The sequence below is a fragment of the Pleurodeles waltl genome, chromosome 7 (genome assembly GCF_031143425.1).
Source record: "Pleurodeles waltl isolate 20211129_DDA chromosome 7, aPleWal1.hap1.20221129, whole genome shotgun sequence".
In the NCBI taxonomy this organism is placed as follows: Eukaryota; Metazoa; Chordata; class Amphibia; order Caudata; family Salamandridae; genus Pleurodeles; species Pleurodeles waltl.
This window is the reverse complement of record NC_090446.1, coordinates 1,197,273,354-1,197,285,872: the sequence shown is the minus strand read 5'-3', so window position 1 is coordinate 1,197,285,872 and position 12,519 is coordinate 1,197,273,354. Positions and strand designations below refer to the sequence as shown.

Below are 12,519 nucleotides of genomic sequence, written 5' to 3'. Positions count from 1 at the left end.
AAAGGTGTGGTTCCTAGAGCGAGACGATGTTGTGGAAGAAGCAGTCAGAAGATGCCCGTTGTGTGAGATCAAGGGAGAAGCAAGCCATCCTGCCCCCATTGTCATTAGAGTCAGGGAGCCACCGTGGACCAGGCCAGTCTCGATCTCTGGAACATTCCTGGTGGGTGACTCACCAGTGTGTTGGTCGATGGGTACTCTAAGTACCTCTTTGTTGAGCTAACAACCTCGAAATTGTTTGCAGGAGTGGCTTTTGTTGGAGAAGGCATTTGCAATGTTTGGCTTCCCAAAGGTGAAGTAAACTGACAATGAGCCTGTAAGATAGTCATCAGAGGTGGATGTAAGCGTCGGAACAACACCAATGAACGATAGATTGTGGCAATGGTTAATTTAGACAGAGGTCAAGCATAAATCCCTACACCAACCAACATCCTCTTCTCTCCCCGTCAACTGTCGCGCTCTCTCACTGCCGTTCCAAAAGCCTCCCACAACATTCTATTGTAATACGACATTTTCTCATCACCTCTCGTGCCCAGAACACATGCACCTATACGTTACTAGGATACCACAGAGCCCCTGTTCCAAGAGGCTTAATTCAAGAATACTTGGAAGACTGGGGATCCATGATTAATTAATCACACCAAATCAGCCCCAGGCCAAAGAGGATGTGAAGCATTTCATGTGCACCCTCCACGGAGTCCTCAGGATCGCAGCCGAACAGGGAGCGAACCTCAGTTGGAGCCTATACTACTTGCTTTGCACAGACCCGACACGCCCCATTGCACAACATAGTCCATCCCATAACCATGATGATAGGAAAGCCGGTGAAGCACAATTTTCCTAGGAGGCCAGGATACAAACCCTGCTGCTTTGACCCAATCAGCACCTAAGAGTGCAGGCAGTAAATGAATGAGGTAGTGCTGGTAGAGCCCAAGGTTCGGACATGACAGTAGTGGTTCCTGTCCTAATTCGGGACAGATAGAAATTCCAAACACCATTTGAGAAAGGGGCATAAAGAGTGTTTGCTGTTAAAGGAACCCTTGTGTATGTCTAGCAGGGAGAGGAGACAGCCACTCAAAACATTTTGTGGTTCAAGGTAGCAGCCTCAAGGGACTCTTCAGTGGCCGAGAAAACGAATGAGATGAAGGTAAACCATGGCTACTTCGAAGGGAGGAGGAGGACACCCCTGATCCCAGAGCTCCGAAGATCCAGACTCACATCCCCACGACCAGATAACTCAGCCCCATCCAGAAAGCCATGGCCAGTCGTATTTAAAAGAGTGCAATAAGAAAGGGCCCCTGGGACTGGCTGGAAGTCAGCAGCACGATATGAGGCCCAATCCAGCTCACAAGACTATGGTTGCTCACTAAGGCGAGTTTGACGTCCAGCTAGAAGCAAGCAAGTCCCCATATACCTGGACAGGGTTGTAATTAGGCCACAGGGAAATTTCATCACACAAGGGTAATCTCGCGTAAATTCTGATTCACATGTTTCACATATTTTGCATGATTTTTTTGTTTTTGTCTTCTTACTCTTTTTTGCATAACTTTCTTTCTTGGGAGACTATTCATTCAGGAAATGATTTGAGAAAGTTGTGAAAGTGGACGTGTGCCTTAGCAGCATGTTTTCACAGGCAATATTTCTTTCATTATTTTAGAAAACTCCAAGAAAAATGCATAAAGCAGGTATCTTACTTAAGTTTTGTGTGCAAGGAGATAGCTTATATACAATTTTAATGAAGATGATTGTCTTAACGTATTTTCCACGATATTTGTAATTATCATAAAAAATACTGTGTTTCTTGTTAAAACAGTTGCCATTTCACCCAGGCCTACTTCTAAAGCACAATGCTCGAGATACAAATCTGTCAAACTTACATAGCTGAGCACTTAGGAGCATATTTACAAGACCCTAGCGCCACCAGAGTGTGACTTTTTGTGGTACTCCGGTGGCAGTGTGCACTCGCCGTATTTACAAGGTGGCATTAAGCCACTTTTTTCGGCTTAACTCCACCTTGTAAATACGGCCCCATCACACGCAGCACTTTGCGTGGACTGGGCATGCTCTGGGTGTTGCTGTGGGCGTTCCAGAGCATCACCCATTGCATATTGACACTACCCCAGATTTACGAGATTTCGTAAACCTGAGGCAGCGCCAAAATCTAGCACCACCCTAGGGGCACCCCACATAGAAAGAGTAAATGTCCTCCGCAACGCAGCCATTCTTGCACCATGGCGCAAGTGTGGCTGCAATGGCGCTTGGCAGCTAATTTAGTGCAGGGGGAAACACAGGGATGCGCCTTATTCTAGTAAATACAGCGCATCCCTACATTTTAGAAGTGACTCAGTGCAGTGCTGCCAATGGTGGTGCAGCGGCTGCGCCACTTCTTGTAAATATATGCCCCTAATTTGCTTGTGAGAATAGGTAGCAAAAAATGCACAATCAGGTGGAGAATGTCTTTAGATTTATATTTTTCTTGCTGGTCACTTTTGATAAACTGAATAGCTCATTTGGGGCCAGATGTTTGTACTTTTAGAATAACGATTACCACCGTTTGGGAACCACTGAGGTAGGTCATAATTGGCGACTCATTCGCAGCCATCACATGGATGGTGGCCTGCTATGGTCAGCAGACCACCGTGTCTATGACTGCTTTATAATAAAACTATTCTTTTATGCCGGCTGCTTTCCTTAAAGGCCAATGGGATGCGTTTAAAAATAGCAAAATTAAACTTTGAAGTCTCAGGGCCTGATTTATGAAAAGATTTTGCTGCATTTGCGTCATTTTTTTATGTAAAAGTGGTGCACATTTACAAAATATAATTGTATTTTGTCAAAAAATTACGCAAAGGTGCGCAATATTTTCATAAATCAGGTCCTCAGTTTTTTAACAAAATATGTTTTCATCATTCTCAAAGGGGAAGAGGTCCCAATTGCAGCCCTTACCATTTAAGAATGTGTTACCACCATTTTTAAAATGGTGTTAATTATTACTGTTTTGCAACAGGAATTTGGTCTCAAAACAGCAATATATACCATACTGATTTGATATTTGGAAGGGACACCCAAGTACGCCCCTTCCGAATCTCAAATTCAAATTGCGATTCAGTAACAAGTTACTGAATCGCATTTTGGATTTTGTACATTTAGAAAATACTTTTCCATGAATTGGGCCATCAGCGACCGGAAAAATGACCTGTACATTTGCTCTTTGGTTAGATAGTGCTCTTTTTTACAAAGCATTCCTTGCAACAATTTTTGAGACTCGAGATGGCCCCCACATTTGCATGCATTCATCTGAGAGTGGGTCTTGCCATTAATTGATTTCATTGTATCAGTTATCTAAAGTATGGGAGTAGGGCCCCTTCATTGTAAATGAGTGTTAATGTAAATAATTAAAAGGATATCAGGGCCTATAGTATTGGAAATCTAATGCAATTAATGAAAACCTTTGCAGAACAGAGGAAAAGTAGTTTGTTTCAGTTAGAAGTGGGGGTTGAAAAAGGTCATATCATGTGGAAACTACAGTACAGTACTGTTTTTACCGAAGGCATTAGGCAGATTGAACTTTCCTTTTTTATCAGTTTGTTTCTGTATTTCCAGCATGGGCGTGAAGGTGATGGACACCTCTTGGGTTGCCCGTCGAAGTTCCTCATTGGTCCGGAAGACATCCTCCACACCTCCAGCCATTCAGCCTCCAGCACCACCGTCTGAGCTTGCTGCCACCCCTCAGTCACCAATCCCTGAGCAGGCTTTTGATTTTCCAGTGATTCCCTCCCCTACACCTCCTTCTGTTAACTTGCAGCCAGCCCCAGAGTGGTCAAGGTAAGCTTTGACAGTGCAGTGGCTATATTTTATTCTGGAATCTGTGTTTGTAACATTTCTGATACGTATCACAAAATGAATCTCTGCCAATCACTTTCCTTAATTTGTTTGCGGGTTGAGGTAGGGAATATTTTAGTTGTTTTCGTGATACTTCTGAAGTAAAGTATATTATTTGCTTTGGAGCAACCTTTCTTGCTCAGTGCTTTCTTTTCCATACTAACAATATGAGGTATTTTCCAACATTAAAATCAGGGGAATGGGTAACTAGATATCTGTGTCAATGCTGCTCTGCCCTAAACCTCTGCCACCTGTTCCTCTCCAAAGCTTTCGCTTAAGAACACAAAGTTCAGAGCTCCCTACCCTTGTGAGCTGAAAGCTTTTTATCAAAACAAATGATCTGAGAGAAGAATACAAGTTTACTATGGACAATTCCATCACAATCCAAAGCGTCATTGAGCATGGGCAAACCTTTATCCATTTAAATATCATATGCAGCTGTGTAAAGACCTACACGAGCACAAGAATGGTAAAGCCTTCTTTGCATAAGGTGGAAACAACCACCCCTGCCCATCAGCCATTCTAAGAATTTCCCTGTGGCATCAGTACTGGGCACCTTTGTTTATCTTGTTGCTGTTATCTGGGTTGCTGGTGTCATACTAAAATTGAGGTGGGTTCAAGGGCGAGGCACAAAGGGTGTCAGGTGTATTTGGACATCCAATACAGCATGCAATGGTGTGGTTTTAGCTAGAAACAATGTAGGGCTAACATTATTGTGACTCTTGAGGAGGGTTAATATAGTGACCCATCTCTTTGTAATCATATATGTAATATAAGTACATTATGATGAATAAGTCTACTTTCTAATCCAGTATGGGCTGTCAAGCAGGGAAGCATCCCATTGTGAATCCTAATGATGGAATGTCCTTCCTGCAGGGGGTGCAGGCACTTTACACCTTATCTGATTGAGACTTCTAGTTACAGATTCCTTACCTTTCGAATTTCCCCCAGGCGTCAGACTGGATCTGGAGAATTCTCATGAGCAGTGTCCCTGCGTGCCGTTAGGTGGCATTGATCGGCTCTCCGTCCATTGTCCGCTTCGTCCACACCAGATATAATGTTGCCGTTCTGATAGGCACCACCACGGCGCGCTGGCGTCAGTTCTTTTCTTTCCCCAACAGCTAGCGCTAATCCAAAGAGACCTACACCACAGTAATTGTTTTACTGGCTTTTTTGACTATTTGTCAAAGTTTTTTTGAGTTTTCATAGAGAAAGACTGAGTCCCAAGCCTTTGTTCCTGTCATTGGGCGATGTCCATGATGGATCAGCACCTCGTGTGTCTTCAACAATGACCCAAAGTCATGCTCCAAGTGTCGGACCGTGCATCCGAAGGCCTTGAGGGAGAGGCCACTGAAGCTGATGGTGGCCCAACCCTTGACTCTACCAAGTCGAGATCTTGGTCAAGAGGAAGGTCCTGGGATCATTCGCGGAGTCCTCCATCATTGTCGTCCTGCTCCAAGCCCTCGGGGCATTCGGAAAAGTTGAGGCACAAGAAGAAATCTAAAAAGTGGAAGCATTCTTCAACTTCTCCGCATCCGTAGGTCAACAAGACAAGGGACTGTCAACATTCTAGGCCTCACTCTGTCCACTCTGCCTGGGGCGACTCCGTGCCCCCCCCCCCACATGAGTTTCCAGGAGCCAGAGCGACCCCTGACCAAATTAAAGAGCTTTTTGAGGCAATGCGCCTCATTTTTAGGCAGTCCAACACCGCTGGAACACCTTTGGGCCCCGCAGAGATAGAAGGGGCCCTTTGAGTTCTACATCAGAGGCTTTGGCCTCAGCACCAAGGGTCACCCATTGATCTGTTCTTGGATCCGATGCTGACCTTCCCCGACGCCAGTCCTGGCGGCAACGCTCCCGGTGCTGCACGCAGGCAATGCCATCCCCATTCCAATCCCCGACTCTGACACGGAGCTGGACGATGACTCCAGCACCGGCAGGAGCCTTGCCTTCTATGTTGGACCCTGAGCCCCATTCTTCTTTGCTAGGTTACGGTGATGAATGGGAGGGGTCACTGGACCCTTTAGAATACCAGCTCCAGGAACCTATGGACAGGCATACAGACTTGGGTGAAGCCAGCGGACTGGATACTTCTCCAAATACTGTCATGCTTTCTCTCTCTACCATGGCTATGGAGGAGGGAGCTTCCTATTCCATGGTGGTGAGAAGAGCAGCTGAGGTCCTGGACCTTGAGTTGCCTTCGGTGACCCTCAGGACTAAATTACTGACAGAGGTGTTTCAATTTGGAGCTTCCTCCTCAGAACCCATGCTCCAGGTTGAAGGGGCTCTCACAGAGCTCCTACTGGGTACCTGGTCCAAACCCACTACAGTGGCTCCTGTGAATAGAACAATTGCCTGCCTCCATCGCCCTGCTGCAGGGAACCCAAGTTTTCTGATGCAACACCCCACCTTGAGAGCTTGGTTTTCCAAGCCTCCACTTCCCAGGACGCGTTTCCTTCTGCACCCCTGAATAGGGAATCCAAAAGGCTGAACACACCTGGGAAGAAGATTGTTTTTTTCCACCAGCCTAGCATTGCGGTCCGTGACACTACATGCCTTTTGGGCCTCTATCCCCAAAACACTGTAGGATACGGTTGCGCAAGTGCTGCCAGAGGTCCCAGACGAGGCCCTGGTTGTGCACTCTCAGGCTGCTGCCGATGGGAGAGACACAGCAAATTCACTATCTGTTGCAGACTGGGCACAAACGACTCGCTATGCAGAGCGGTTTTGTTGACAGTGGCTCTGAGGTGCCACACTCGGTTGAGGATGTCTGGCTTTTTAGGGGATGTCCAAGCTACTTTGGTGGACATATCCTTTGATTGCACTTATCTCTTCGGAGACAAGGCAGACTCATTGCTTGATTCTCAAGCCATGGCTAGGTCCTTGGGCCTTGCTTGCGGCTCCTCTTCCCCCTCAGTCTGCCTCTCATGGCTACGGAAGGAGCCTCCAACCATGTCCATTCCTGGCCAGCCACTGTGCCACACATGCTGCCCTGCCTTTGGGTGGCCAAGGGTGTGGGATCCACCGACCTGGTGGATCGAGAAGCCAGTGGTCTGGAAAGTCTGCCACCCCCCTCCTCCTGCAACAGCCTCTAAGCCTTCCTAATCTGATTCTCCACCACCTAGCGCCAGTTGGAGGCAGGGTCCGCCATCACCTGCTCTGCTGGCTATCCATCACATCAGACAGGTGGGTTTTGCAGATAGTCTGAAGGGACTACCTCCTCCCCTTCAAGACTACCCCTCTATCCATGCCATCATCCTATGATCAGACGATGGAGGATCATTTATCCATTCTCCACCAGTTACATCTCTCTTTGCCAAGGGAGCCATAGAGTTGGTTCCCGTGCCAGAAGTAGGTTGTGGTTCCTATACCTGTTACTTTCTGGTGCCCAAAAAGTACAAGGGCCTCCATCCTATCCTAGACCCTTGGTCCCTCAATCTGTTCCTTAAGAAGTTGAAGTTCATGATTCTCACTCTGCCTCCAGTTCTATCTGCTCTGGACCCAGGAAACTGGATGGTAGCATTGGTCTTGCAGGACACGTACATCCATATTCCCGTCCTGCCTACCCACAGACGTTACTTGCAGTTCACGGTGGGCCATAAGCACTTTCAGTTCACTGCGCTCCCCTTTGGCCTTACCAGCGCCCCTCGGTGTTCACCAACGTGACGGCAGTCATCACAGCTTATCTGCGCAGATCAGGGATTTCAGTCTTCCCCTATCTTGATGACTGGCTGTTGAAGGTGGGCTCATCCTAGGCTGTCATCTCCCACCTACATGCTACGATGGACCTACTGCACTCAGTGTGTTTTACTATAAACATGCTGAAGTCACATCTGACTCCCTCTCAGATGCTCCCTTTCATCAGAGTTGTTCTGGACACAATGCAGTTTTGGGCTTATCTTCCCGAGCAGGAAGTCCAGGATATTCAGGCTGTGATAACGATTTTTCAGCCTCTATCAAGGATTTCTATGAAAATGACTCTTAGGCTGCTAGGCCTCATCACTTCCTGCACCTTACTGGTGACACATGCCAGGTGGCATATGCAGGCTCTGCAGTGAGACCTGAAGTTCCTGTAGGCGCAGCATCAAGGCACTCTCTCCGACAAGGTACAGATCTCGGAGGAAACTGCCCAAGATCTGCAATGGTGATTAATGATCCGCGACTGGGTCAGAGGCAGATCCCTCTACCTCCCCCAGCCAGATGTGACAGTAGTGACAGATGCGTCACTCATGGGATGGGGCGACTACCTGGGAGAGATGGAGATCAGAGGCCTGGTGGAATTCCGTGCAATCCATTTCTTCCCTCTATCAAGGGAAAGATGGTTTAGGTGTTCATGGACAACACCACTGCCATGTGGTATTGCAACAGGCAGGGTGGGTGGGAGTGGCATGGACCCTTTGTCAAGAGGCTCTGCACCTCTGGATGTGGCTGGAACAGCAGAGCATATCCATGGTGGTTCAACATTTGGCAGGCTCTCTGAGCGCCAAAGCAGACCAACTCAGCTTAAAAAGCCTAGGGGATCACAAATGGTGTCTCCATCCAAAGGTGGTGCAAGGTCTCTTTCAGTAGTGTGGAAAGCCTTGGTTATATCTGTTTGCCTCTGCAGAGAATGCTCATTGTCAGAAGTGTTGCATGTTGGAGTTTCCAAGGTGGCAATCACTCAGACATTCTTTGCGTCTCAAATGGAACTCAGGCCTCCTAGACACCTTTCTGCCCATACCACTTCTGTGAAGAGTTCTCAATATGACCAAGAACAACGGGCCCAAGTAATCCTTGTGGATCCGGACTGGGCACGGGGAGTCTTGTACCCTGAGCTGCCTAGCATGGCCATCGATCCTCAGATCAGACTGCCGCTTTTGGAGGATCTTTTTTGCAGCAGCAGGGGGAGGGTTTTGCACCCGAATCTTTCCACTCTCCGCCTTCTTGCATGGAGATTGAGTGGCAACAGTTGACAGCTTTTGACCTTCCTTCTGAAGTCTATAACTTAATCTTGGCAGTCAGGCATCCCTCTACCAAAATGGTATACGCCTGTTGTTCGAAGAAATTTGTGGCATGGTGCACAGACAAGTCTGTTGACCTCCTTTTTGCCCCTCTCTCTGAGCTCCTGTTGTTCATCCTTTCCCTGGACCAGCAGAGCTCTGCTATGGCCACTTTTGAAGATTATTTGTCTGCTGTTTCTGCTCTTTTGAGGTTGCCTGACCAACCTTCCTTGTTTAAGTTCCCTATTGTACATAGATACCTAAATCGTCTTACACATCTTTTTCCTCCATCCCCATTCATTATGCCCGAATAGGATCTGAATTTGGTTTTGCCATTTATGATGTACACTCCTTTGGAGCCTCTCCACAATTGTCCTCTCAGGCTTCTCATGTTGAAAACAGCCTTCCTTGTGGCAATTACATCTGCCTCCAGAATGAGCGAGCTATGGGCATTGTCATCCAAGCCGCCCTACCTTTCTATCTATCCTGACAAAGTGGGCCAAAAGTGGTCACACCCTTTCATGTAGCCAATCCATCATCTTGCCTACTTGTTACTCACCCCCACATCCTTCTAAGGAACAGGAGAGACTCCACCGCCTGGACTCACAAAGAGCGTTGGCATTCTACCTTGATCGTACATCGCGTTGATGATCAAATCTTTGTTGGTGATGTGGGTGTGAAGAAAGGTTGGGCAGTGCAGAAGCGGACCATCTCCAGACGGGTTGTGCTCTGTATTAAGATCTGCTACACACTGGCCAAAAAGCAGCCCCCTGAGGGTTTGAGTGTTCATTCTACCTGAGCAACAGCCGTGACCACTGTATTAGCTCATGGTGTTCCAGTCTTTGACACCTGTCAGGCGGCAGCATGGGCTTCTCTGCACACATTTGCCAAACTCTGCTGCCTGTACAGTCAGGTCAGAAGGGAAAGGTACTGTGCCCATTCAGTCCTGAAGGACTTTCTAGTATGAACTTGGCTCGCAGACCTACATCTAGGGATGGTATTACTTTGGTCTGTATTCAAAGATAAGGAATCTGTAACAAGAAGTGTCAAATGAACAAGTTATTTACCTTTGGTAACACCTTATCTGGTAGAGACAATATCTAGTTTTAGATTCCTTACTGACCCTTCTATCCTCCATGCTCTGCGATTTCTAGGGGCCGGGACTTCCCTTCAGGGCCTTAGGCCCTCATTCTGAACATGGTGGTTCAGACTGCCATGCCGGCGAAGGCGGAAAATACCGCCACCGGCATGGTGGTCTGAACCACCATATTCTGAACACGGGAGGGCCGCCACAGGCAGCCCTCCGCCATCGCTAGGCTACTGCCGACAGGCAGCCTCACGATTGCGTCATACTTTATCCGACAGGGCAGCGCGGATAAAGAACCCTTGTTCCTCCAGCTTTTCCCTGGTGGAAGGGGGGCTCAGGGGCCCCCATGCAATGCCCCGTCGCGCAGGTCACTGCCTGATTTATGGGCAGTGATTTGCGCGACGGGTGCTGCTGCACCTGCCACACAGCGGCATTGACGACGGCTCCATGTGGAGCTGTCCGCAATGTCCTGGCCCTGCATTCTGCTTGCCGGCGGGCGGAAACACTGTTTCCACCGGCCGGCCCAGCAGAATGTATATTATACTGCCGGCAGGGTCTCAAGGGGGCTGGCGGTCTGTGAAACCGCTGTGTTCATATTGACCCCCTTAGTTTTGATGCACCAGTGGTCAGTGTTCTTCATGATTCTGCGCTTCTGACGTGGAAAGTTGTGAAAAGAAGCTGATGTCAGCGTGCCGGGGTAGTGCCTATTTAGGAACCGCAATGTCATATCCATGGCGGATGATGCCGATGATGGGTTCAGAGCTGATCGACACCACCTGACAGCACACAGGGATACTGCTCACAAAAATTCTCTGGATCCATTCTGATACCTGTGGCAAATTGAAAGGTAAGGAATCTGCAACTAGATATTGTCTCTACCAGATAAGGAGTTACCGAAGGTAAGTAACTTGTTCTTCTGGAGATTTACTAGCCAACAGACTTTGGCCTTCATTGCAGAATCTGAGGTAATCCTGGGAACTAATGCTGCCTGGGGAACTACTGCAGATGCTTTTATTTCTTTGGGAGGTATTACCTTCATTATAAACACACTGGTTGGAATGGGAGGTAACACCGTAATGCTGTTCATTTTCTCACTTACTGAGATGTAAAACCGCAACTTGTGCAGTTTTTTCTCCTATCAAAGTTTGCCAGGTCTTCCAAGAAAAAATGCAGGTACAGCGTGAATTTTGTGTAACATTTACTCTAATCTGGATTACTGGTACATTTGCAATGATGTCCTAGGTAGTAAGTCTAAAGATCTTTCCAAGAGTAGAGGATGGCAAATACACACTTGCAGCTTGACTGCTAGTTATCACTCTCCTTGGAGCATCAAATGTACAACGATAACTTTGTTATTTAATTTGAATGCAATAGTCCCTTCAGTTGTAGGATACCAATGTTACTCTACAGCACCCAATGTGTCACTTCATCCCTATGTCAAAAAGGGGACTTCTGATGGTGTTGACTTGTGGCTTTGGTCTGTGACCGGCATATTTATTTTCTCTCTGTTGAAGGCAGGTATAAAGGGCCCACTGGGACCTGCTTCAATTACCTTAATTTTGTTTTTACTTTGCAAGTGATCCGCCGTACGTCCCTTCAGTGCACTGCCCACCACCCAGTTTTTCAGTGCTGCCTTATTGCAACACCATGTCTTCTGGGCGGGATAATCACATGTATGACATTATCTCCATTATCTCCCATAGCTGTTCTGTGACTTATTAACAAAGCAGTCCAAGTAAAGATCTTATCAACCTGTTGGCACAGTCAATTCTCTGAGTGTTAGCCATGTAAAAATCCTGTTAGCTCAGCATTGTCAGTCCTGCTGCGAGGTACCTGAACCGTTGCCAAACAAACCCCAAAAGCTCAACATGGAATGCAGGCATAAAGAGACTTGGACCCAGATTTACTATGAATTTGTGTTGAAGAATCATCAGTTTTGTGGGTGCTGCCTCCAATGCAAAATCTTTTTTGGCATTCAGTTGTGGCAATCCTTTTTGGCTAAATCCTTCTTGGTATCCACTTTGAGTGGCTTTAGATGGTTTAGTAAATACAAAGTAATGCAACGCTGCACATATTTTTACCTTGTGTTAATTTGCATTGGGTCGGCTTTACACGGTTAGAGCATATTAGAGCATGGCCGTTCCTATGTATTTTGACACACACCCAGATTAACAAAGACTTTTAAGCCTGGGTTTGCTCCAAAATGGTGCACCTACCAGATAGAGGTACAACAAGGACACGTGGAAAAGTGGAATAGGCATCTAAAGATTGTTCTTGTGCAGAAAGGTAGCCTTTCCTGCACAAAAACAATCCTGCCCATAATGCAAGGGTGAATGCATTGCCGCTAGGCAGCACACAGTGCACCAGTGCAAGGAGAGAGTGGACATGCTCCATATCTTTTTAAATATGGTGCATTTCTGCTTTCTACCTTTCACACAGCGTGGCGAGTTGCATGAATTAGCAGTAAATGTGCCCATGGGTTTATCAGATAGCTGATTTGTAGTTAGGTGTGCTGATATCATACGTCAACATGCAGTTAAAATCCAATTTGAATGCAGATTGAGTCAGTATTTC

At 47.1% G+C, this 12,519-nt stretch overlaps 1 protein-coding gene across 4 annotated transcripts in view; it reads left to right on the top strand.

Annotated features, from left to right (window-relative positions):
- The window catches only part of ARHGAP44 (Rho GTPase activating protein 44), a 503,523-nt gene that overhangs the window by 427,833 nt on the left and 63,171 nt on the right, over positions 1-12,519 (top strand). For all 4 annotated transcript variants that reach the window (XM_069200331.1, XM_069200329.1, XM_069200327.1 and 1 more), the window contains exon 17: positions 3,601-3,822. In XM_069200331.1, the coding sequence (XP_069056432.1) occupies positions 3,601-3,822 (222 nt within the window). The remainder of the gene's footprint in view (positions 1-3,600; positions 3,823-12,519) is intronic.